General features: G+C 37.1%; 1 protein-coding gene across 1 annotated transcript; it reads right to left on the bottom strand.

The window, feature by feature from the left end:
• On the bottom strand, nt 1-27,829 carry LOC103697305 (magnesium-dependent phosphatase 1). The gene is made up of 4 exons (XM_008779145.4): nt 27,470-27,829; nt 18,940-19,111; nt 897-1,013; nt 1-330 (listed from the first exon to the last, which is right to left on the bottom strand). Exons 1-4 carry the CDS (start codon nt 27,577-27,579, stop codon nt 208-210), a joined length of 522 nt encoding a protein of 173 aa, XP_008777367.2. The 5' UTR covers nt 27,580-27,829; the 3' UTR covers nt 1-207.

Here is a 27,829-nt window from a genome sequence, read left to right as displayed (position 1 = left end):
TACATGAGATTTGCAGGGCCATCATTATATAACTTGAATCAGTTCATGTAAATGTATGATTTGAAATTCAACATGTTCTTGAAACATATAATGAAAATAGAACTTCAGTACTTGCTTATAAAGCAGGCTGACATCATGGATTGTAGCATGAAAGTTCATGTAGCAAATGATAATTCTGCACCTGAAACTATCTTTGACTAAAACAGATTACTCCACTTGCTTCCTGTTGCATGATACAGAAGCAAGTGCAAATTTTCTGAGTCCTGACCTCAATTTCTCAAGGTTTACCCCATTATCCACCAAAATACTTGTCACTCCCATCTTTGATACCTGAAAAGATGTTGAATTATTGAATAAGAAGGGAGTCCCACCATAACAAGACAGTGCATCCAGTCTGGAAAATGGATCTAATCTTGGGATGCTCTTAAATCTAATGTTAGTTATTCTTCAATAACTAAAAACATGAAAATTTTGCTTAATTTGATATACAGCTGTTAGAATCAATACTCAGTCTGGAGAAATATAGGGAGAAACAGAAATGTACCAGAAATGCATGGAAGCTTGTATAAGAGCATGAAAGTGTATCATAAACCACCTAAAACACATATTGGACAAGGTTGAATGATAAAATAACATATTAACATTAGAGTGATTTTTTTCCTCATGTTTTTGTCTGATTTCCACATATAATCTCAAACAAACATTTACTCTTTTATTATATGATAATCTTCAATAATGAAAGTCGTATTATAACATATTCGGTCATATCATTTCTGTACATTTCCTATGTGTTTACTGTCATCAATTTTGCATTGAAAAAGACTTTCTATACTCCAGCCAATTCCCAATGGAATGTCCAAGAGCCATGAGGATCACAAAAGGCATAGATCAATTACCGCTTCAATATTCCTGCCCTCGTCATCAAAGAAGAGCATGGACTTAAAAGTAACACCAGTCCTCCTATGGATCCTCTGAAAATGCTCTGTCTTGTGAGTCCAACTAGAAAATATTTCCTGAATCAACATTAAAACAATGACATGGTCTATTTAGGAAAAACACCAATAAATATCTGACAGCACTGCAATACAAAAATTGCATCTGTACAAAGAATGCATACTTTAACATAAATATGTGCACCATTATTGACTAATTTATTAAATGTAAAAGTCTGTATATACAGAAAGAAATTAGATTTCAACATTAGAAATCCACAAAGCAGCCATAGGTCTACAGTGTTAATCATCCATAGAATATTTTAACTACACAAATGTTATCTGATAATGGGATTTCAGTAGATTCAAGGTCCACAATGTTGCACAGCACAGCTAGAAATTCTAGTAGTCTGGAGCCTCTACTGGCGTGCACAGACCCTGAAGAATTAGAACAAGAAAGTTCAAAGTACATTCTAGGCATCTTCATCTTACTTGATAGGTCATCTTTGTGTTGTAGAAGTACCACTGATAAAATGAGCTTATCACCTCTCTTTGTTGCAGCCCTTCCTTTGCTACACTGATGCACACATGATTTTCTCATCAATCCATCATCCGCCAATAATGAGTATGATCTAAGATGTGCTCACCAACTGTCCTAGTGCTTCATATATCCTGAACGATGAGGCATATCACATCAACCCATCCATAACTCACTAACTTGAGAAGAGGCACAAGGATACATTACACCATCCTAATTTATGGAATATCTGCTTTTAAGTGCACAGTACCTCCAAATGACTTAGCGTGCAATGCACTTCCTTTGGCTGAAATCCATCAAGCAGGAGGGCCGACCAAAGTTTGCTTGTGGATTTGACCAATATCCTCTCTCTCTATCTCCATATGTATGGATATAGATATGTGTGTGTATATATGTATATATATGCTTATACATATACTTATGATCCAGACTTGGCTACACTCGAGTGGATTTTCATTCAAAATCAATTAGTTCTACATCAAAATGATGGGGTCCCACATCAATGATTCGAGTTGTTAGATATGACCTACCATCTTTAAACTGCTTACATACCAAAAATCATGTGATTTGGAGACCGCTAGCCTATGCATCAAGTAATTAAAGAATCACATAGAGTTTTATGTATTAAGACCGTCCAATTTTTTGGCACCTGATGCATATGATAGGGATCTTCAAAGAATATAATTTTTGGTGTATAAGTAGTCTAAAAATAGTAGATTACATCCAACAGCTTAGATAATCGATGTTAGATCCCATTGTCCAATGTAGACCTCATCAGATCTGAGTGGGATCCACTCAAGTGTAGCTAAGTTTAGCCCTATATATGCATACGTAAAGGTAGGCGTGGCCCACCTCACACTTCATTGATTAATGAAGGGTCTCGCCTAATGAGGGAGAAGAAGACCAATGGTCTTGGTGAAGAAAGGGCAAGGACAGGTAGAGATAAACAAGATCAACATTGAAGGTGGCACAAAAGAAGGTGCCTTCTATTTCAAACATCCATGCTCCAGCTTCAACAACATCAGCATCAAATTGCTAGGCTAATTTATCTTTAAAAAAAGGGGGAAAAAATAAGAGAGCATATAACTTTTAGAGAGAGAGTAGGCAGTCTTGATTTTCACTAAAAATTACGTAACAAAAGAGACAACCCCCCCCCCAAAAAAAAAAAAAAAAGCTCTGAAAACATATGAAGTGTGTCCCTACATATGGTGTCTTGTTATCTCAATAATGTAATGCAAGAAAAGAAAAAGTTTGAAGTATTGGGGCTCTATCTAAAACCTATTTGTGTTTGAAAACCACCAAACCAACTCAATCATTATCAATAATGTTAGTTAAAAGGGTTAAAATCAACCACCTAACATAGTATATGAGTCAAAAACCCTACAGATGCATATCTAAAATCAATATGGATGATAAATCTTGTTTGTAACAATAAATAACATGAAAATGCATCACACAATATGTAAAGTTAAGTAACTTACAGAACTAAAATATTTCAAATAAGTTTAGTTAAAATGTAAATAATTTAGTTGTCTTTAGAAAAATTCTTAAAACTATGCATGCACATTTAGCAACTTCTTTTTTATTATCATATGCATGTATCCATCCATCCATCCATCTATCCATCTACCCATACATAGATACATATAGTAAGTTTTAGGCAATAGAAATATTAGCTAAAAAATAAGTACAAATAGAGGATCTTCATTGGATGCAATCTAAAATTAGTTTCCCCTAGGACTATCCTACAATCTAAAATTTATCCCTTAACAATATCACATGCCACTTCTATGGTCACTATTTTAACTTTGTTTAGGTTAATAAATAAAACATAAGCTGAAAAATAAGTTCTGCTATGGGATCAACATGATTGGGTATGCATAGCATACCAAAATAACCAAAAGTTGTCCTACATCATTGAGTTCTAAAATTCATCTGATATCATTATCACATGCAACTTCCATGCCAATGATGACAAGGACTATGGTCATGCAACGTGGGGTGGATGCATCAAACTTTTTCCAGACTGTAACCATAGTTAAGCATGAACTCTACTGTAACTATAATCACCAAAATGGGTGCTCAACTGAATGGGTGGAGTTTTTTTGTCACCTACAGCAGTAACAGCTAAAATACACCAAGTGGTCTGATGGATATATGTGCAGATTTGACATTTTATATAAATAAGCCGACATCCAACCTTGTTACTTAGGCTTCAAAAAATTTCCAATCTTTGTCTTTTGGAAACTGCTTGGTGTGGTCCCAGTGCGAAAGGCCATGAAGAGATGTTGAGAAGGGAAGATGACAGCTTACGTAGATGGGAAAGAAATATCTTAACATTATTGCCTATATAAGAAATTAAGAACAATGTATTTATGGTTATTCATTTCGTCTCATTAGAAAACATTTTCTTTGGATTTTCTCCTAACTTGACGCCTACACCCAATGTAAGAACACTTTGCAATGTGAGTGATCACCTTTCAATTTTGGAACTGATCTCTAGTTTGTGCCATCGATCCTCCAAACATTGTCTTAATATAGCATATTTCTCCAAGACTTTTCTCATGAGAGACCCAATGAATCCATTGTATCTTGCCTTCTCTTTCCAATGGAACACACGGGAAGGGTATCTAATCCTCTTAGTTTTCTAACCCATCTATTTAAAGTTCGCCGTACCGGTACCGGTTGGCGTACCAGTCGCCTACCGGACCGGTACGGTTCCGGTTCGTACCGAAACCGGCCGGTACGAACCGGCCAGCTCTTCCCTGCCAAAGCCCGAGAATAAGAATAAAACGAGAGAGAGCACGTAGAAGAGAGGGAGGGAGGAGACCTGTGACCGTCATCGGAGAGCCGCAGAGGGGCGGCGGAGGCCGAGGCCGCGTCTCCTATTTCGAAAGAAACAAGGGACGCAGCCACGGCTTTTTAATTTGAAATTTTTAAGTGAAGTCGGCAAATCGGATGCCGATTTCAATTAAAAATCTCTGAATTAAAAAAATTGGAGATTTTTAAGTGAAGTCAGCAATAGATTTGCCGACTTCACTTAAAATCTCCAAATTAAAAAGAAACAAGGGACGTGGCCGCGTAGACTTGACCACGGTTATGGAACCGCCGGTTCCGGTTATGGAACCGCCGGTTCCGGTTCCACAAAAATCTAGAACCTTAACCGTAACCGAAAATAGTCGGTTCGGTTCTGGTTCTAAACGGTTCTGGTTCCGGTTCTAGACAGTTTCGATTTCGATTTTTCAACATAAATTATAAAATTTTGAAAAAAAAATAAATTGTGTAATTAATTTGGGAAAAAATTATAAATACAAATTGATTATGTAATTAATACAAAATGATAATTTGTACCTCATTTTATTATTTACTATCAAAGTAAATTTTAATAATACAACTGGATAATATTATAATTTGTACCCCATTCTTTTCATTTCTTTTTTTTTTCAGGTTCGAACCGGAACTGAACCGCTGATTCCGGTTCCGGTTCGGTTCCATCAAACCTGGAACCTTAACCGAACCGTATTCCTTAAGGTTCCGGCTCGGTTAAAAACCGTGAGGCACGATTTCGGTTCCGGTCCGGTTCGGTTCCGGTCTGGTTCTTCCCGGTTCGGTTATTCCCGGTTCGATTCCGGTCCGGTTCTCCGGTTAGAACCGGACCGTGGTCAGGTCTACGGCCGCGGCCTTAGCCTCTGCCGCGCCCCCGCAGGTTCTCGCGCCCCCCCGGCCTCCGCCGCCCCTCCGTGGCTCTCCAATGGCAGCCACAGGTCTCCTCCCTCCCTGCTTCCAGCGCTCTCTCTCCTTCTCTTTGTCTTCTTTGTCTCCGGCACGGAACCGGCCCGTACCGATTTTCACTGCTCCGGCATATCGGTTACGGGCCGGAGCGGTCCAAACCGGCCAGTACGGGCCGGTTTGTCAGACCCTGCTTCTATCTTTATTTGAACGGTCCATATCACCAACTTTATCTCAAAGAGGGCGAATGGGCATAAAAAATTTTGTGCATGCACAGAATATTAATAAAGACATCATGAAAAGCTTCAGAAAATCAGGCTTTAACCTTCTCTTCTCTTTTCTTCAATAGTATCGTACCATGGTGGCATAAGCACACCCACCCACTTGACACTACCTCCATTTCTCAAGCCATCGGCACCCCTTGTGCTGCCTCGACAAGCCCAACTACCCCTCAATGCCACCCACCATGTGATTCAACATCCATCCTCGAGGCCATGTACCACTAGCACTGCTTGATTCCTCCCACTACATGGTTCTGTCAGCTCTCACACACCCACCAAGGGCACTTACTACCCATTTGGGACCCTCCACCAGTTTTGCACCTGCTAACCTATATGTCACGTCCCATTGATGCTTTGCTCACTCAGGTTTCCTACCGACTCCCATGCACTACCATCTGAGAATGCCATAGGCCAGGCACCACTGGAGTCCCTTCAACTTATCTTCTAATGGTTCCCTCCTTCTCCAAGCCGAGCAATGCTCAATGCTTTTCCAATCACAATGTAAGATCTATGGGCCTATGCTTCACCAAGAATGTATCAAAGAAAAAAGTTGTTCCTTTTCTATGTGCAGATAGAGTTTGGATCATTCTTTGCTTTTCTTTTCCTTTCGTGTTTTCCTTTTCTTGTGATAAAACATGTCCCTGCAATTTGAATAGAAGCAAGCAGCAAATCTAACCTTGCTATCACTTATTGGCACCAAACCATATTAGTTCGGTTACCATCTCAAAGCAAGCATGTGTGGAATGCAAAAGGTTTCAACAACTAGTGAATGACCGAACTGGGATACTCCTGTCCTACGGGATTTTAAACCTTGCCAATTACATTCATTGTGGCCAAAGCTCCAAAGTTTTCATTGTTATTATTCTTTGTTTCCTCCTATACAGCAAGAAGAGTAGCTTTCCCTATACTCACTCGATCACTTTAGCAAATGTGCATTCAGCTTTTATGATATTAGTTTGCCCACCATGTTACAAGCATCCATCATTCTCTAATTAGAAGAAGGATTCCCGTTCATAAGACATAAGCACTCAAAGAGGGTCAACCAGTGCATTGATAAACCTTCAGGAGAGGACTTGGACTTTTAGATTAAGTTCTTCAGATCTTTTCTGTGTATCCTTAGATTTGAAGCCAGGACTCTAGCTGCTTTCATATTGAAGAAAATGAAAGCAAAAAATAGCTTGATGAAATACAAGGTCACTAGGTACACTCATTGTGGCCAAAGCTGTGAAACTTTAATTGTTTTTATCTTTTGTTTCCTCTTATACAGCAAGAAGAGTAGCTTTCCCTAGATCTGATCAGTAGAATAGCATTCAGCTTTTTTTATATGAATTTGCCCACTATGCCGCAGGCATCTGCGGTTCTCTATTTTCTTTCCCACTGATACAGTTTTGAGTCTTTTGACTACTACTCTTACTGAAATATACTCAAAATGTACAAAAGTAAAAGAGCTATGGAATTGTTTGATCAGCTGCGTTGAATCTGTAGGCAACATTTGCAGATGTAGAAGATATAAGAAAAGACCGGCAGATGGATACATAGTTTTTAGGTAGATATTAGTTCTGATATCAGTTTTTAGGTAGATATTAGTTCTGATATCGTGTGGCCTTTATTTAGTTCTCTAAAAGGAGAAAAAATATATCAATTTAAGTTGACTGAAATTTCTTCTTGAATTAAATGGTAATGCAAGCAATTAAGATTGCAAGTCAAGCACATAAGGCGTGGGAAAAAAATCTTGCTAATCTCATTTTTATTTAAAATTTCTCGAGCACTTTGCAGTATATATAAGTTCGAGGGTACAAACAGCCAATAAAGATTTCATCATCTAGAAAGAAGAATAACAACTTTTAAGTAGAAGTTGTCTTCCCAACCTTAATATGTTGGTTGCCTAACAGCTACCCTCTACAAGAATTAGCAGAATTCAGCTGAAGGTTGAGCTCCAGAATAGTACAGTCAAACTGAACCCAAACTCAATAAAGTCATGAACCAATTGGCTTGTCCTTCTAGATTATCACCTAAGATACCTAGAAAAGGATGACCTAAAATTCTCCAAGCAAAATTTTTTCAAAGCTCTGGAACTAGGAGTAATTAGAAGAAAATAAACATCAAAACTAGTGGGACAAAATTTGCAAGTGCTTGTTAATATCTGCATATAGGCTGCTGTCTTGGATGGGGGGGGGGGGGGGGGGGAAGCACAAAAACAACAAGCCAAATGGGTAAAAAAGATGGGGCAAGAGACTGGTCATTGGTGGAGCCAAGTATGGTTTGGTTGCAGAATTAGTGGAGGGAGACAAGTAGGTTTTTGAGTGTCTGAAGTAGATGGTGAGAAGTGGCACAGCCTCGAAGTAGGAGGCATTGAGCAGCTATTGTGGGGAATGGCCTCCAAGATTAATGGTGGCTCTGGTGATGAGTGTCATTGATGGATAGTTGGGATGATTGGGGTGCCATCAAACCGCTAGTGCTTGGGCTATCATAGTGTGTTGGTGTCACATATCAGAGGGCAGATTGAAGAAAAAGAGAAAGGAAGAATAGAGGGGTAAAGCCTAATGCTCTGTCTTCCTCATGGGCAGAAAACTAGTGTAATGCCATTTAAATCCATCCACCCCTTTTTGAGGGAGTGTACAAGTTATGCAATCAAAATATAAAAATAGATTCACAAGTTAAAAAGAGTGTGAGGAGAAGGGGTCCAGTATTGAGGAGAAGGGGTCCGGTATTATGCAATCAAAATACTTTCTCATCTTACGAAGATGGTCCATCTCTCTCTATATACATGTAGGCAAGATTTGCCGTACCGGCCAGTACCATAGCGCACCGAGACTCGGTATGCTAAATCTTACTATACCATATTGCATACTGATACTATAATAAAATACAACCGGTATGGGGTCCAGTATTGAGGCGGCGAAGCTTGTACATACGTTATATATAACATTGTACATCTTTACAAATATATAGCATATTGGGTGGTAGGGTGCATACCATACCAACCTCATAGGGTACAAGTGTATGTACAGGCTTAGCACCCTCTACAGTGACACATGGCACTATTTGTTGTATTGACTCCAATAATTCACCATGTCACAGGATGGAGACATACTATACCATAATGTTAAGACAGATGTGGGACCTAGTACTCATACTTAAAGTAGTGACATTCTATGTATAGACACGCCACTTTCTTGAAAAATGGCAATACTATAAACAAGGGGACAAAGGAGAGACAATGAGGGGTCGGCCGCCTCTGAGTAAGTTGAGAGGGACAACAAAATAGCACTTGTTAGTCCAATGAGAAGGGTAAAAGGAAAAGAAAAATAAATGGGCGAGAGAGGAGAAAAGAAGAGGTAAAGGAGAAAATCTTTGAAGCATAACGAATGAGATAGGTAAGCCTCTATCTATTCCCTTTTGGTTTTGTTTCTCACTTTTCCTCTTGGTCTTGGACAGGATACAAGACTTGGCACCATGGCAATCCTAGAATTTCCTTTTCTCCCTCCCTTTTTTTGTTTCCTTCCTCAACTGGGGCAAGGCAAATCCTTCCCTTTCCAATTTTTTTTTTCTTTTTGTTTTTTCTTGGCTAGGGAAAGATATGGGACTGGGACAGCCTTTTTCCCTTTACTTTGATGGTTAAATTTTTCATTGATTTTTCCTTTTTGTTTGCTGGCTAATGCAATTTATAGAAACCATGACCAAATACTATCCCTGTGTCCCCCCTATGGCATACATGTCTTGTCATGTCCACATGGGGACATGGCAAGAAACTTGATAATTGCCATCTCTAAGTAACGCTATCTGAAGCTCACCTTTATGGGGAAATCTTCTTCTCTTCCTCTTTTTCATGATACATAGCACAAATGTGCATTCTTTGGAGAATAAAGTGCAGCAATAGCAATGGCTGTCCTAGGTGATAAAAACTTGCATGCATTTGGTTAAGCACCCATTTTGTTGTCGTAATACAAAAAATTTTGAACTCAACTTGAGGAAAGATACCGAGAAAACTGATATTCATAAACAAATGGGACCTATAGCATTGCCCACCCATTGCAGGGTGAATAATTTCGTTCTTCGGTTGCATCTGACATGATCTTAGCAATTCCAACCTAATTCTATCCACTCCAACCGAACCCTAGCCACATGATCTCACTCAATCATACCTGTTGTCACCAGATCATACTAAATCCTATCCAATCAAACCTAAAACTAGCCACCTAATCACACCCGATCTCACTCAATCATACCTAATCAAAACCATTTATACCCGACGACACACGATCCTACCCAATCTTACTAGACCACACCCAATCATGCCCAAGCCTACCCTAGCTCTACTCAGCCATTCCAGGCTCAATTGACCCACTCCGAAGGCCCAACACAAAACTGAGCCTAAAAGCTACACTTGTATCCAAATTGAACCTAACTTGAATCCAATGTAGGCTTAGGCTAGGCCTAATTGTTATGACCATAGCCACAATATTTTCACCCCCTCTCTTGTAGCATAAGTGCACATGAAAAGGTTCGATCTAATGAAGGTGCGTACCTAACTAAAACCGCCATCTTGTTTAAGCCTTCATCATCCTCCCCCTCAAGACCAATTATCTCTTAGCATGACAAGTTGCACCCTAATAAGCCTCCACCTCATTTTTATCATGATTCTTTATAACAAACTCAATCCTCATCCTCGCACCTTGTGCCATGTGCCTCCCAAACACCATTCTCTTGTGTTACCACCCCTGCACCAAACCTTAACCCCACAAGAGGACAAAGACGATATTATCCAAAACAAATTTATCATCCTCTCTTCATACCATTGTCATAACATGCATTGGATTAGATTTTCGTGTATTCTATTTGGCTATTTTACCTCTTCCTAATGACCGATTTAACCCTTAAAATTCTCCTTGCATCTAGCCCAAATCATACAAATGGCATTCTATCTTTCTCCACTGGATCCTCTTCTCTACCTCCTACAAAATCTCAACCATCCATCCCCCTCCATATCTTTTATCCAAAAGGAAAGAGAATTGGTCTATCTCCTTCTTGCATTTAGCATCCCTCTCCATCATTGGATCTAAATTTCTCTCCTCATCATATCCCTCCCTTCTATATTTTCATCCTATCCATCTAAAGAAACACAACCTAAGAAATACATTCTCCTCTAATCCTAGTATTACACCACTATAATCCTGTCTTCCCCTCTCTAGAAAATAAGAGCACACCATCTCATATCAATCTTAGCTACTAGATCCAAAGAGCTCTAATCCTAGCCCTTATACTAAGACCTATCCTAGCCCTTGGATCCTCAAGAAACACTAGAAGCACACAATATTAAATCCTAACCTTTGAACCTAGATATCTCATTAATCCATTTTCTCACATCCTAGCTAATAGGATTAATCTATTTAGCACTTCATAACAACCCTTAGATCTAGGGAAATGCTATTCCTTATTAAATCCTAGCCCTTATACCACCTCCTTCCTCAATAAATACTCCTATCTTTCAATGCTAAGAAAAGGATAAAAAAAGGGAAAGTTTAGAAATGTTATCAAAATTCTTGAAGAAAACTATAAACCTTATCCTTTTCCGGTGCCTTCTTGTACCTCCATCTAGTCACATAGAACCCTAATCCTTGCTCCTAAATTTTAGGAGCTCCACATGCCATATATAAGAGAGAGAAAGGGGGCAGCACCCTAGTTTTTTCTCTTCCTCTTTTTCAGCCGTGAAGAACCACCTCTTCCCTTGGTTTTTTGAGCCGCAAGCAACAAGGGAATACGGCAGCAAAAACCCCTTTCTCCCTTCTTGGTTTCAGCCACAAGAAAAAACAAAAGGAAAATGATGGAGCTCCTAAAAGGTAGGAGCTCCATATGCCTTTAAAAAGGAGGATAAAGGGGCTGCCGTGAAATATGATTTTGCCCTTCCCAAGGAGCCGTGAACAGCATCCTATTCCTCTTGGTTTCAGCCGTGAAAGAAAAGGAAAAACTAGGGAGGCGTGCATCCCTTCTTTCATCCATTTTTTTTTTTGTTCCAAGAAAAAGAAAAAGAAAAGGCTGCAAGGGCTTTTTATTTTTCTTTTGATTCGTCCTTCTTCTTCAATAGGGAAATGCTATTCCTTATTAAATCCTAGCCCTTATACCACCTCCTTCCTCAATAAATACTCCTATCTTTCAATGCTAAGAAAAGGATAAAAAAAGGGAAAGTTTAGAAATGTTATCAAAATTCTTGAAGAAAACTATAAACCTTATCCTTTTCCGGTGCCTTCTTGTACCTCCATCTAGTCACATAGAACCCTAATCCTTGCTCCTAAATTTTAGGAGCTCCACATGCCATATATAAGAGAGAGAAAGGGGGCAGCACCCTAGTTTTTTCTCTTCCTCTTTTTCAGCCGTGAAGAACCACCTCTTCCCTTGGTTTTTTGAGCCGCAAGCAACAAGGGAATACGGCAGCAAAAACCCCTTTCTCCCTTCTTGGTTTCAGCCACAAGAAAAAACAAAAGGAAAATGATGGAGCTCCTAAAAGGTAGGAGCTCCATATGCCTTTAAAAAGGAGGATAAAGGGGCTGCCGTGAAATATGATTTTGCCCTTCCCAAGGAGCCGTGAACAGCATCCTATTCCTCTTGGTTTCAGCCGTGAAAGAAAAGGAAAAACTAGGGAGGCGTGCATCCCTTCTTTCATCCATTTTTTTTTTTGTTCCAAGAAAAAGAAAAAGAAAAGGCTGCAAGGGCTTTTTATTTTTCTTTTGATTCGTCCTTCTTCTTCAATAGGGAAATGCTATTCCTTATTAAATCCTAGCCCTTATACCACCTCCTTCCTCAATAAATACTCCTATCTTTCAATGCTAAGAAAAGGATAAAAAAAGGGAAAGTTTAGAAATGTTATCAAAATTCTTGAAGAAAACTATAAACCTTATCCTTTTCCGGTGCCTTCTTGTACCTCCATCTAGTCACATAGAACCCTAATCCTTGCTCCTATATATCCTCTCACAACCAAGGAGAGGGAGCACTACAAGAGCATCGAATGCCACATTCCTTTCTCTCCCTTTCCCCCCTCTTCTCTTATATTTTCTTCATTATTTTAAGGTTGCATGAAACCCTATACGAGACCTTCTCTACCTCCAGGACCTCCTCAATTGGGGGGTTTTGCGCGGGGGCGGGGCGGGGGGGGGGGGGGGGGGGGGGGGGGGGGGCGGTTGTTGTTGTGCATTTGGGTCATTCCCCACCATTAACCTAGATCTATACTCATTACCTTGTCCACTATAGGTTTCTTAGCTTACCTAGAAGGCTAAGGCCCTATTTGACATTAATAGTAGATATTTTGCCTCTAGAACTTTGGATAGTAAAGCTTTCAATAGTAGAGCTTTTAACAATAAGATGTTTGTTGTTCGGTAACTACAATTCTAAAATATTGTAGAACTTTACACCCATTTGGTAACCAAACTATGAAAATGCATTTAGTATTAAAAATGATAATAAAGCACATTATATGGTGCTTTCAATTGTCTAGCAGTTTATATAATTAGTAAAATATTCTTCAGTTATAAATTATTTGTTTGTCATTTAATCAAAACAATATCATAAATAATAAATTCTAAATTTATGTAAAAATAGTATTATATTTATTATATTATTATATTATAATTTTATTATTACTATAATAATGTTATAGAAAATTATTATATCATAATATTTATAATATTATAATATAATAATATTATTATCTTATATTATATTATACTGTTATTATATTGTACTATCAAAAACTATTATATGGTAATGTTAACTTATAATTTTTTATTTAAATCTAAACAATATAACAAATAATATAATTATTTTTATGGGTGATTGCCAAGTAACAAAGGATATCATAACTGGATAATTCTTGATTCTAATATTAATACAAATGTTTAAATTTGTTCGGTACTCCTTTCTTCCTGTGGTTCATCAACCTCTAAACAATTCTTCATTGCATGATTATGGCCACAAAAAGATACCAACTTAAATGATTATGGCAATAAAAATATTTTAAATTAATTTTTTTAAAAATGCTATTTCAAGGACTCGTACCCAAATCTCTTAGGTGAGCCCAAGAAATATAGCTTCCGACCCATCTCAAGTAGAGGTTTTGCCTAAAAGCTCCAAATTTTAAGGTAAAGCAGTATTTTATTGGAAAAGTGTTTTGTTGTTAAGATCCAAAAGTTGTTTTGAAGCTGTAGAAGTGGTTTGCTATATGTTTGGTTGGCAAACCCAAAAGCTGATTATGAATGACAAAATGACCAGAAAGGACAATTGCCTAAAATGATTCTAAAATTATTTAGTTATAAGATAAATGAGTACTATGATGCAAATAAATTTCATAAAAATCTTATGACAGTGTTTTTGCATATAGCTAATGTGAAAAATGAAATGAAATTAAATAATAATTGTTAAGGATGTTCCATCAAAAGAAGGTCACACTAACATACTCCAGTACCTTTCTATACATTAACACATCATGTATTCATACACCCAATGATATTGAAGGGTCCAAAAAAGGCCCATTTAATTGATGCCAATGGGTAATGCAACTAAGAACTCATTGTCCCTCCATTTCAAAAGTCAAAACTATTAAACAATGTTAACTTTTTTTCCCTAAAATATGTATTGAGCATTTGCTTTCCAACTAATGGATTACAGCTGTTGGGTTTCCCAGTGCCCTAGGGCGCAGCGGAAGATATGGGATTATAAAATTTTCTTATAAAACCCTTTATATGAAACCCTAATAAGCCAAGATCACCTTAATAGTATAACCAAATAATGTAGAAAATATAATCTTGGTATAGAAGAATACCTGTCACGCTATATCCAATATGTCTGAAGATGTCCTAAGGTGCCCAAATGTTCACCCTCCGATGTTGATCCACACAGGAATGGGTTCAAGACTCTAGCTCCACCAAAACTTGATTCTAATTGTTCAATCCTTCCAAAGGATTTAATTGGCTGATTTTCCTTCACTTCCTTCTTCCTTTCTACCTCTAAAACATTCACTAGCCTTTTTGTCCTAAAGAAGACCCTCTTGTCTTGGGTTAGGACAAAAGAGAGAGGCTTGTAAGAAAGAAGGGATAAGGGAGAGAGAAGGAGAGACTTTTTCTTTGATGATCTTTAGAACCCCAAGGCACCTCCTTATTTATAAGAGATGGAGGGATGCATCCCATCCACACACCTCATCATGATGAGGCATGTGCCAAGAGAGGCATCCCATCATGATGGGGTGCTAAGGAGAAGAGTGTATCAACTTCTTTCTCATATCTTCCTCTTAAATCCTGATGATCCAAGGGCCCAAATGCAGTGAACCAAAGCCAATGGTCCAGATCTAGGCACCATCTAATGGTCCAGATCAAGGCATCATCATCCAGGGTGCCATCCAATGGTCCAGAAGCAAGATGCCATCACCGATGGTCCAGATTCAGGCGCTGAGCAACGGTTCAGATCTTTCATCCAGAGAGACATCCAGTGGTCCAGATTCAGGCGCTGACCAATGGTCCAGATCCTTCATCCAGAAATCCATCCAATGGTCCAGATGAAGGCGCCAACCAGTGGACCAGATCCTTCATCTAGGAAACCATCCAATGGTCCAGATGAAGGCGCCAACCAGTGGACCAGATCCTTCATCCAGGAAACCATCCAATGGTCCAGATGAAGGCACCAACCAGTGGACCAGATCCTTCATCCAGGGAGTGATCCAATGGTCCAGAAGTGAAGGCCCTATCAAACCCAATCCAATTGGGTTTAACCAACTTAAAGAAAACATTAAACCTAATCAAATCAGGTCTAATTAAAGCCAAATGGGTTCCAACTCTTGGCTAACCCATATTAGATCATGATCTAATCATATTAGATCAACCTAACCTAAGAATCAGATTCGAATTTAATTTAAATCAGGAGCTAGGATTTGCAACACGTGCTAGCATGTTCATCTTGCAAACATGATCTAATCCAATTAGACCCTTGATCAATTCCCTTGTGTGTGACCCATTGGGTTCATTATCTTAGCCAGCAGTAGGTGCAGGTGCAAGTTGACCTAACCTGATTAGAATACCTCTAATCCAATTTAGGTTCAATTTAGTGCTAAACCTGACTTAGCAATCAGAACCTTTCCGATGCTTTGATCTAATCAAACTCTTTGATCCGATCAACCCACAAGACATGATTGACGTCTAGCAACGTATCATGTCTACCCGGAAGATGAGGAATGTATTGGACAAATCCAAACATACCCTTCAGTGGCAAGTTGCTGTGCAATTCAATCCCTCAGTCATACTACATCCTGAATAAGTGCATGAGTATGGATCAATATCAAACTCAATCACTTATTCATGTCTCTCTCAATCTTTTATATGATAATTCAAACAATAAAACATTAGAAATTCTTTCTAATATTTATTTTGCTTTGATCAAAGGCTTCTTGAATCATCATAAGATTAGAGTAAGTAGGATGTTACCTTCTCTTACTAGAAGTGATTGATTCCTTGTTGACCTACTCACAACCTTCGTACAGAATCCACCATATCCAGAATACCCCGTACACAACGCAATGTCGTGAATGAGGGTAAACCAAAATATAGCTTCAAGTGAACAAGGTACCATGGTGATCTTAGGTCTAAGGATCACTTGCACAACTCCCACTATGAGAACCATCTTTTGATAATTAAGTAAGAATCCATAAGATGTTCTCATGGCTGGTCATTTCAGTGAACTCATTCCTCTAATGAGCACCCACATCTTTGTATTAGTGTCTCACACAAGTGATTGTGAGATCAATCACCCTCTATATTGAGCATACATAAGATGTGCCAGTCTTTCCGGTAATATTGATCCCCAACTCAATATACCAATTTGACTGGGAATATTCTAAATTAGGATTTTAGGATTTTAGGTCTCACTGGTATGATCTCATCATAACCCTAAAACCAATGTCCTAATTTATGGGGTTCATCATCCAATAATAAAATAGATAAGCAGCAAATGATGAAACACAATGCCTTTATTGATATATATCGAGTGTCAAAGTACATGATTTGGAGGATTACAAAGAGAAACCCATCAAATGATTGGCTTATAGGGCATCTACTGTTTCAACAGCTATGTCCACCATAGCAAGGAGCACTTGAAACTATTTACTTCATTTAAGCTCAAAGGGGAAAAACACAAATATCTAGTTGTTCTCAAGAAAGAATGATGACAGAGGAATAGAATTATTACAAGAAAGAGGACAGCAAGATACCTTCATATCTTCCTTTTTCCTCTTCTTTTCAGGTATAAATTACTTTTCTTTTCACGCCCTTCTTTTCTTTTCACGTCCTCAAAGGGAACCAGATTGCGATTTCTTTCATTGGGCACCATGGACAGAGATGAAACTGATTTGGATTCTAGTCAAAATAGAAGAGATGGGAAGAAGAGAGGCAATAGGAAGAAGAGAATTGGTGATTTCTTTCACAAAGAGAGATGAAAGAGATTTGGATTTCGATCAGAGTAGAAAAGATAGGAAGAAGAGAGGCAAATGGTTTCTTTCTATCAGTTCTCCTTCTAGCATAGTAGATTTTCTCGATAGGTGAGGGTTTCCTTTCTTTTCTGGGAAAAGGAAGAACCTAAGAGATTAATCTCAAGGAGAGTCCTAATATGTTTAGGAGTCAGGAAGAAGTAGACGTGAAAGAGTATCGAGGGATAGTGCACCACTTTCTTAAACGAAATAACTTTCCACAAATGTGATATTCCGCTCGCGGGACCACGTCTAGGGAAAGCAGGAGGGGGTCAGCTTTAAGCAAACCACATTTTGGGGGATTTTCAAAATGGTTCAAAATTACTTTTGGGTTGTAGCCAAACACCCAAATTCTATTTTTAGACTCAAAATCACTTCTAACGAGTACAAATGCACCTCCAAACATGCACCTAATCTCAAAATCATCCAAATAAGCTTTTGGCTCTCTAAGAAGCAACTTTTGGCCCTCTAAGAAGCAACTTTTGGCCCTCTAAAAGCAATACCAACAAGGTGTAAGTGGTGACCCCCTCACCCAAGGGGTAGCCTTTAGGGCCAAGGTTAATGGGTCCTACACATTGGGCAAATTATAGCCCTCATCATGGTAGAGATTACATAAGGATCCTAAATTTTGCTTCTTTTTTGCTCCTTTCTATCCCTTCGCTTCCTTTTTCCCTCTTCCCTACTCTTTTCCCAATCTTTCCAACCTTTCCTTTCCTTCAATTTCCTCTCTTTCATTTGGCGAGTTAGGATTCTATACAACCTTTTTCCATCAAAAAGTCAGGTAGGTCTCATAATATTACAACTTACCATTTATATACTTGATCAATTGTTATAATCTAATCTCAAGTGGTGAACCATGAGACAACTAAAATCTTGCAAATAACCCCATAGAATAGAAAATAACACAAAAGATTCCCTAAAATTTAATAAGAAAATAAAAAAAGAAAAATCAGCAAAATCACAAGCAAAGATTGAAGAAGTTGAGTCCTTGTTGGGATATCCTGTCAGCAGTTTTTTGGTGGAGAAAATGAGAGGAGAAGAATACCGGTGTTTAGACTTCATAGCTTCTTCTAAAGATACTAAAGATATTGTTTGAGAGATTAGGAATTATGATTTGAATATATATTATTGCTTCTTGAAAATTGGATAAGGCTTGTTATCCTTAGGCCTGCTTGCATTGGGATTATTAATAATAATGATAATAATATTTTATTATTGTTATTATAATTTCATTTCAAAACATTAATGAAATGAATTTATGGGCATTGTCATCTTTTTCTCCAAAAAACAAAAAGGGAAAATCACAAAATTAGACATCTTAAAAAGAACGCAAGATCTAGCCTAATCTTACCTTGGAGTATGTCAACAAGTTTGCAATGTCATGTATAGTGTATGTATTGATTATGAATATATTTGAACGAATAGGTATATACACAATTACAATGTGATGTTCTACCTATTATGAGTAGGCCATCCTCTACTAATATTTGCTTCTCTACTTTCATAGAGCATAACCAAAGGTGTGCTAGAATTCAAAAAGTGGGCATATCATCCAACTTTTTAGCACGAATACCAAAGAAACCAGAAAATATGCAGCAAACATCAGCTTATATATTACGGCGGGAGCCTCATCCACGCTGCCCTATTCCTAACATCAGCTTATATGTGATTTACAACAAGGCAGGATATGATTTTCATACTACGAGAAGAAACTTGGAGATGAACAACCCAACAACTAGTAAACAATAATACCACCAAGAAATCACAAAAGTAAAAAATGACCCAAAGCAAACCAGAGAAACTTAATTACTTTCATCACCATAATAATTTTGGCATCAAAAATTTAATCTGAATTTTCACTAGAATTTCATAAATTCCACAAGCCTACCGAATTTTGAATGAAAAGTGCAGGAACATAATAGACATATAAACAACGGACAAATTTTCTCATGGGCTCACCTGGGCCACAAACATAGATTGAATGCCCAATTTATCAAGAAATGTTTTCGCTATATCAGGTGTTGGTGATCGAGAAGCAATTGCTATGTTTATTCCTTTATCCTTAAGTGCTTTCAATATGCCCATAGCATGTGGATAAAGACACGGCATTTCCCTTTTCGAGCGGCATTCACTGGAAAAGGAAACCAAAAACTTGATTATTGGGTATAAATCCATCTCAACATATAATAAGAAATAAAGGAATAAAGACTACTACTTATTAAAATATCTTTTCCTTCACTCAGTAAGTATCATCTCATTAATATGAATGTTGCCCAGCTATGCAGCCCAAGAGAGGGGAGAATTGGGCTTTTGGAAAACTTTAAGTGGAATGCAACGAAATAAAACTCGATGGGTGAATGTGAGTTGCAACAGAAAATTAACAAAAGTAAGAATGCAAGTGATCAATGCAGACAATTCATGCAATACAAACACAGAAAAATTTATAGTGGTTCGGTGCCAACCCTGCACCTACATCCACTCTCCAAGACATCCTTTTTGAAAATTTCACTATAATCATTCCAAGATTACATTTTGATTATTTTACCCGAGCTCACAATCAACCGAGTTGATTTTCACTAGAAATCAACCAAAATCACCACCAAGTCTATCCTCAAGCTCAATACAATCTAATTCAAGATTTGGATGTACTTTTTTCCAAGTTTCAGTCCCTAAAACTTATCACAACAGATTATAGAGAATAATGTATAACACAATAAAATATAACTCCTTAAAGACAAATGCAAAGAATAAATAGAGCTTTGAATCATTTGGTTTGCCTTAGTTGAACTTGAATGCACTGCACCAACTCTCTCAATGGTAGAGGATGTGATCTGTCAGCTCTCCATAAATACACTTGCATAATTTTTTTTTAAGCTCTCTTCTTTTTCTTGGCTCTTCAATTCATTCTATTTCTCATCTTCTTGCTTCTTTTTAGTGTTCTCATGCATTTATACTACTTAAGAGTGGTTGGAAGACTTTGCAAGCCGTTAGACAGATCGAAAGAGACATTATGAGACAAAAATGGTCATTCTGATTTATAGAAAATCTAGTTGTTACTGTTGCAGGCGTAGAATGATCGACTCGACGTTTTTAGGGGTCGACTCATAATTTTCAGAAATCGACTTGTGATATTCAAAGATCGATTCGAACTTGCTATTATTTTTGCTGCGTTTTGTCTTTCTCCTATGACAATTGTGGAATCAATTCTTTTGAATGAGGGGTCAACTCGTTATCTTCATAGGTCGACTCTTCAACAGACTGAATTTTACTACTCTCTGTCTTTTCTCTGTTGCCGTTCAGGGGTTGAATCACTTGTTTCTGGGGTCGACTCTTTATTGACTATATTCGGCTCGTATTCTTCATGAGTCGACTCGCTAATATGGTGAAATTTACAGCTCTCTATCTTCTTTGTGGCCATTCAGGGATTGACTCGTTTGCTTCTAAGATCGACTCTTATCTAATTGGAGTCGGCTCGTATTTTCATGGGTTGACTCGCCAATATAAAAATTTTTACAGCTTTCTATCTGTCTTCTAAGACTGTTTAGAGATCTACTCATGATCTGCTAAAGTAGACTCGTAAGGGTGTATTAGTTTGTATCAGTGTGCCAGAGTCGACTTATTGCAATTTAAGGATCGACTCTTGAGATAGCCCAAGTTGAAATTTTACATATTTGCATATGAGCATTCAAGAATTGCTTCAAGACCTTTTTGAAGTTGAATTTCTTTGCGTAGAGCTTTAGATAAATAATCTTCATTAGAGAGTTATTGGAGGCTTTCTTCTTGGCTTTTTGTAAACATTCAAACATACTCAAGTCAACTGATTAGTGAACTTTTTACTCAAATGTTTTGCATCATCAAAATCAAACCTTTAGGGTCAACAATGACTATATATCAAATTTTAGATTGTTGAGATTGTCAAGTGATAAAATGAAATGCACCAACGACATCTTTAGAAACTTGTTAACTGTCTTGATGTATCACAATTAGCATGATTACTGTAAACTTCAATAGTTTAATGTAATTTTTTTAGAATGTTAACTCAAAAAAGGTGCTAAAAAATCCAAAAATTCTTTATGCTTTTCGCCAACAAATGTTATAAAAATTGTAATGGTATTACCGAAATCCTCATTTATCTTCATCCTACTATCTCAACCTTGAAGCTAATTGATAGTAGAATTATCATGTCATTGTTTGCTTCATTCTAAATTAATTGCAACAAGAATCATAGAATTAAAACCTTGAGCCACACTAAAAATCTGGGAAATAGAGATGGAACAGATATTCATTAAATGATATGATCATCTCTTATAATCAATTTGAACTCTTGTATCATCATTTTGCTTCATCATAATTTAACTGCACCAAGAATCATGGAGTGAGACACACTAGAAGAGTTAGGAAGCAATGATGGAACAAATATTCAAAAGAATAAAGTGGATCATGTAATCAATTTAAATTGTCACAAGTCAATTTTTACTTTTCCCTAATGTAATTGCCATAAGAACAATAGAGTTAAACTTACGAACCCCACCACAAAGATATGAGAAAGGCAGGTGAAACAAATATTCACCCAAAAATGATAATCTCACAAATAATTTGGATCTATACCAACAATGACAATTAATGGATGTGACCTTATATGGGCAATTGATGGTATTTATGATACCAAGGAACAAAATTGTTCAGCATTGACACAGCCAAAAAAGGGTGGCCTAGTGCATGATGCTTCCACCACTGCATGGTATGGGGAGGGTTAGATCAAGTGTGGAGAGGCTGTTTGGTTGTTACGGACTAGTGACACCGAGGGCACTATAGAGCAACATTATTGTTGCAGCAAGGCTCGTCCTCTTAAAAAAGGGTAGACGTTAGCAAAACAAGCTGCAGATAGATGATCGAGTAGTGACATGCATTAGATATAGTTGTAGCAAGACATGCAAACCATGAAGCATGGGCACAAATCTAGGATATGGATATGACACCATACAAACATGTTAATACAACAAACCTATAAAAGTACGATAAATATGGCTAAGAGATATCGTTGGGTATATGTATGTATGTATGTATGTATGCATACAAAGCATATTAGGCTATCAAAATATATAAATATGCATAAGTACATACAGAAATATGTAAGTATCTGTAACAAAGAATCTACAAAGCAAAGTAAGCTATCAAAATAATGATATAATCTATACTTTATATGATAGCATCAACGTTTACAAGCTTATCATTTAATCATTATTCAAATCCATAAAGCCCCACCCATAGTTCACATTTTAATATTAACATTACAGATTACATAATTGACTATTAATCATGAAATGAGCAACACAAAAAAATGTCCCCCCATCATTTTTGAAGGTATCAAGTAGGTGATGCATGTATATTCAGGAAGTATTTGGAGTATTCTTTAATCTTAAGAAACTAGAATACTTTATACAAGTATCCGACAAGTATCTAAGAGGTATCGATACCGGTCGGCGTATCGATACCTGTCGGCGTACCGGTACCGGTTGGCATACCAGTGGCGGCCCGGACCGGTATGGTACCGGCCTGTACTGGCTCCATACCAATCCGTACCGGTTCCGTTGAAAGGCCGAGTTTTGAAGTTCCGCATACCGGTCCCGTATCGATACCGTACCGGTCTGTACCGGTCTCGTACCGGTCACGTACCGGTCTCGTACCAATTCCGTACCGGTTCTCCAACAATAAGTTTTCGATACTGGATTCCACGGTGATCCGGTACCGGTTCAGGGCAATATCAGTACGGCAAATTTTGATTCAACCAATATCAGTGTCTAATAATCAAGATTTTCAGAATTATTTTGAACTGCCTGGTTTAGATACTTTATAATGAGTAGCATAAAAAAAATACCTCACATCATTTTTGAAGGTATCTAGTAAGTACCTCAAGTATAATCGAAAACTATTTAGAGTGTTTTTTAATCTTAAAATATTAGGATACTTTATGAAAGTATCCTACAAGTATCCGAGAAGTATTCGGCTAGTATCGGGATCTAATTACCAAGGTTTCCAGAATTATTCTGAACTTCCCAATTCTGATAATTTATACAAGTATTGCTATCAAGAAAATGATATAGTCTATACTTTATATGATAGCATCAATGTTTCCAAGCTTATCATTTAATCATCATTCAAATCCATAAAGCCCAAACCATAGTTCATATTTTAGCATTAACATCACAAATTACAAAATTGACCATTAATCATGAAATAAGTAACATAAAAAAATACCCTCCCATCATTCATGAAGGTAACGGTAAGTACCTCAAGTATATTCAAAAAGTACTTGGAGTGTTCTTTAATCTTAAACAATTAGGATACTTTACAAGTATTCGAGAAGTATCTGAGAAGCATTCAGCCAATATCAGTATCTAATAAGAAAGGTTTTTGGAATTATTCGGAACTACCCGGCTCAGGGTGTACCAAACTAATCCGAAAGACACTTGTCAGTTCTAGGCTAGAATAGGCAAAAAGAGGAGAAGGAATCGACAAGGACATTTCTCCTCTCATTTGAACGTAAGGCGAGCATGGGAGAGCTTGAGCGAAGGCTTTTGTAGCCACTAGCAGCCCAGACCTTTGTCTTAGCAAAGTAAAACTCCCTCGCGTCTCGCTTATTTTTTCTTTCCTTGACTAAATGGGTCAAAATTGAAAAAATAAAGGGAAACTTTGATACCATTTTAGTCCAGATCTAAGTGTGATCTATACATTGATACCAACTTTATGATTTTTGGTTGGTTATTTAATTTTTAAAATTAAAAATATTTTTTAATAAAAATTACAAAATAAAGTTCATAATTAAAAAAATGGCAGCATGCATGGGGTGTATGCTACCTACTGTCTTTCTTTGGCAGCAATTTGTTTAAATTTTGATATGTTTATGACTATCTAAACCTAAGCCAAAATTTAAACAAATTTCAAAAAATAATTGGTCAAAAAAGCATAATGAAGGAATGTAAAAAATATTGGTACCCCTAGTAGGGTGCTCAATAGTCCAAATAAAAATACATTTTCTAATTTTTAATTAAATATATTTTTAAAGGAGAAACTTATAAAAATATTAATAAATTAGAAGATTAAGAAAAATTAGTATTATGTAGAGATAATTCAGATGTATTTTCTCGAGTAATTGGACTCTTTTTTGCATTAGTAACATTATAATACAAATATCATATCTGTGCCCTATCATCTATTTATTCTCTTTGTTTTGATGAGATTCCATATTAAATATTTACTTATTAATGGATGGATAGATTTGACTATCCAACAAGTAGAAATTATTAGGAGGTAACCTGAAATTGTAGCAAATTGGGTATCCCAAAATTGTGGATCAAATAAAATGATAGTTTAACTATATGTTGTGATTGTTCTTGACAAAAGATCTTCAAATAACACTTTGATTAATTGCAATCCATTGATCACAAAAGTTTTCCTAAATATCATCTAAATAGACATGCTCAAAACCACTTCATGATATCCAATATCATATGTTACTTGTAATATGTATGGGATTTATTAAAGAATGATCTTCGTCTTATCCTAGATACAAGTACTTATTTGCATTCCTCAGGTCTCAGTCATATTTTGCTTTGTTAATATTGCTAATAATGGTTTTAGTTAGTGTATAATGTTTATGGGAGCGTTTGGTACGAGTACAAAACTTTATAAGTGGTTATGTTGGTTGAGTTGTAGCTTTACCTGAATATGTAAGCTGAGAATGTTTTGGGAATTAGCTTAGTTTGTTTAGAAATTATGTGAGTTTGAAAATTTTGATTATTATCCTGCCTATATTTGTGGACTATTGTTAGTTTGGTTATAACTTTTTTATTTGACAGATCGTCACCTTGCATGCTATGGGGCCTAGCCTTACATGCATCCAGTAGGTTTTCACGTTCCTCAGGAGGTGCTTAGTCGGGGGCAATGACACCTTGGTGACTAGCTTAGGTGACTTCCCCTTGGGGTTGAACCATCTTACTAGCTCATATATGTAGGCCAACCTTGCAGAGGCTGTCCAAGTGGAACAATTTAGCATTGATCATCTTTAGGGCAGCTCATGGACTACGTGGGAAGGTTAGGATGGTGTAAACTTGATGTCTCTTTCTTGTGCCCAAACACCCCAAGTCCCTAATTAGCCATAACTTCCACTATTTTCAAATGACATTTTTTCCAAGTTTACATTGATCATACATTGTGTGGTAAAATTGTTTATTTCACACAATTGAGTTATTAGGGATAATTTTTGGATAATCAATATTCATTATAAACTTGTAGGAAAAATTCTGTTAGTTTACTATATAACACCATGCTACAAAAACAGATACTTAATAAACGTAAATTTTTTTCTAATTTAGCCATTATTTCTTTTTATCCTTTTATTTCTAAATTTCTATTATTATATCTATGAACATTGATAAACGTTTATGATATTTTTGACAATCAACCAGGACATTCATCTAGCACCTACTTTTTACCTAAGCACTATAAAATTCCCTGCTCCTTGTGCCTCCAAACAGAAGTAGACATTTTTAAACACTGACTCCTAGAAAATTAAATGGACAAGAGATACCATAGTGTGCATGGTAAAAATATCAAGGAGAAAAGGTTAAAGACATCTGTAATAGAACTAAAGCTCAGTTGATAATACAAAGATGAGCTTTGAGAAAATAGCATATTCTTAGGTCATGTGAATGAAACTTTTATCAAACAACAGTAAATATGTTATATGGTTCCAATTGTTAAACAATAGAATGGATTCAAGCAATCAAGACATTTATGGAAGAAATAAAGAATTATTAAGATGGATCTTGGAAAGATTAGGAAGGATCGAAAGATGAATAAAAGATGGAGAGGCACAAAGAGCAGTACCCTTTTTTTCTCAAGTAATACCTATGATTTGAACCCTGGACCTCCTCCAAGGGTAAGCCTTTGGACTAGAAGAGCCAACCAACTGACCTAACAATTATTGGTAAATGTACTATCTACTTAAGTATCTATTTTAGGCAGTGATAAAAACAATAAGGAGGTATAAGCAATTGCATGAAAATTTAAGGAAGCTTCTGTAAGGAGAAGTGCTCAAGTTTAACTTATAGGTTTTAAAAAATGGAAGATCCTGAGATAAGATGAATATAGATAATAAAGTATTTGAAAATATTGCGATAAAATCAAAGGAATCCAAAATAGAAAGGCTAGGTGACTAAGAAATCATAAAAATCCCAAAGTAGTTGGGGAAAGGTTTGATAATTATGAATTTATGATTATAGTTTTCAATATGGCAAGGAAGCATTAGTCCATAGAGCAAATATTGGCAAATCATTTGCCACTGGTTCTTAAAACAATTTTCAGGATTCAACATTATAAATGCCTAGATATAGAGTTATATGATTTGAAGGTTTATTGCCCATGCATCAAATGGACAAAAAATAGATGGTGCTAACAGTGATATTGTGTTTTTCTTTTGGATATAACGGTAGTTGATAATGTGTTAAATGTATGATAGGCATATAAGTTGAGAATTCACACCATTGACCAGAATATTCCTCAATCAAGTTCTAGAAATAAATAGAAGCTATCTAGTAACAAACTCATTGTTGGAAAGAGTCCAACTCTCCAGAAGTCATTCGAAGTTGGAAGCAAAGAATTTGATAATCATTAAAATGTCTAAAATGGATCTATCTCAATAATACATACCCAACATAGATTATTTGAGTTGAAGACAGGAGAGTTTAAGCAAACACAACATGTAAGTTGACCTCTTCTGTAACTTATGGAGAAACCAAGTTGGTTGCTTAACAATGACGAAGATCAAAAATAATTCTTCGTCAAGAAACAAAAACAGTACAGAAATTTCCTTGATGCTCTAACTTTCCTCTTGTGCTTGCTAATATCTATTGAATTGATGAACAAGATATACGCAAAGAGCAAGAACCTAAACCTCTCCTTAGCTCTTTCCTCATCTAGAACTAAGATCCAGAATTAACATGATAATCTCCAATTCCTAATTCCGTAATATTTCTTTCGCTATTATCGATTCCCTCGAGATTGATAAGGGACTTTTAAAGAACCTATCCATCTAGATCCCTGATTTAATCTCATCAAATTTTCATGCCTATCCCGAAATCATATTTCATCTTCTTAATCCCTCTCATCTTCTGATGTTACGATCATCTCATGCATAAATCTGGGCAACATCTGCTCATGAGTTCATGATGGTCCATAGGATGTCCATTAATGCTTCATTAATTCCACTATGTCAAGCCATCCTGAGGCCCAACAACCCAACCGGTACCAAGCCATCCCCAGCGGCTTTCCATCACAAATTTTTTGACCGAAGGAAATAAAAATCCAGTCTAAACCAACGAATCATGCAAGATCTTCAGTGAAGCACAAAAAAATTGAAGGATTTGGAGAATGAATATAGGATGGATGTGAGGTGGGAAGGTCGCTCCTCACCCCTGGAGAGACTCACCAGTAGAAAGGCCAAAGGGTGTAATCGAGATCGAAGACGACCAATCGGGGAAGGGCTTGGAACACGCCGATGATCTGGAGAGCTTCCTCCTTCACCCTCTCTTCCTCCATTTCGCCGCCACCCCTCTCCTCCTCCGACCGGCTGCGCCTCCTTTCGCTCGTTCGTGTGGACGGTAGACACGCGGATGCGGTTTAGGTCCGCTGCGCGGTGAAACCAAGTTTCAAAGGATTCGCACCGGACTTGATGATCGTGCGAAACTTAAGGTAGCGGTTCACCATCCAATCAGCTTCAGACTCCCGGCTCTTGGATATGATATTTATCTTCCTATATGTACCAAATACACAGTCCCAGCCATTTGGA

Source organism: Phoenix dactylifera, chromosome 16 (genome assembly GCF_009389715.1).
Source record: "Phoenix dactylifera cultivar Barhee BC4 chromosome 16, palm_55x_up_171113_PBpolish2nd_filt_p, whole genome shotgun sequence".
NCBI classification, from domain to species: Eukaryota; Viridiplantae; Streptophyta; class Magnoliopsida; order Arecales; family Arecaceae; genus Phoenix; species Phoenix dactylifera.
This window is presented reverse-complemented; position numbering and strand designations above follow the sequence as displayed.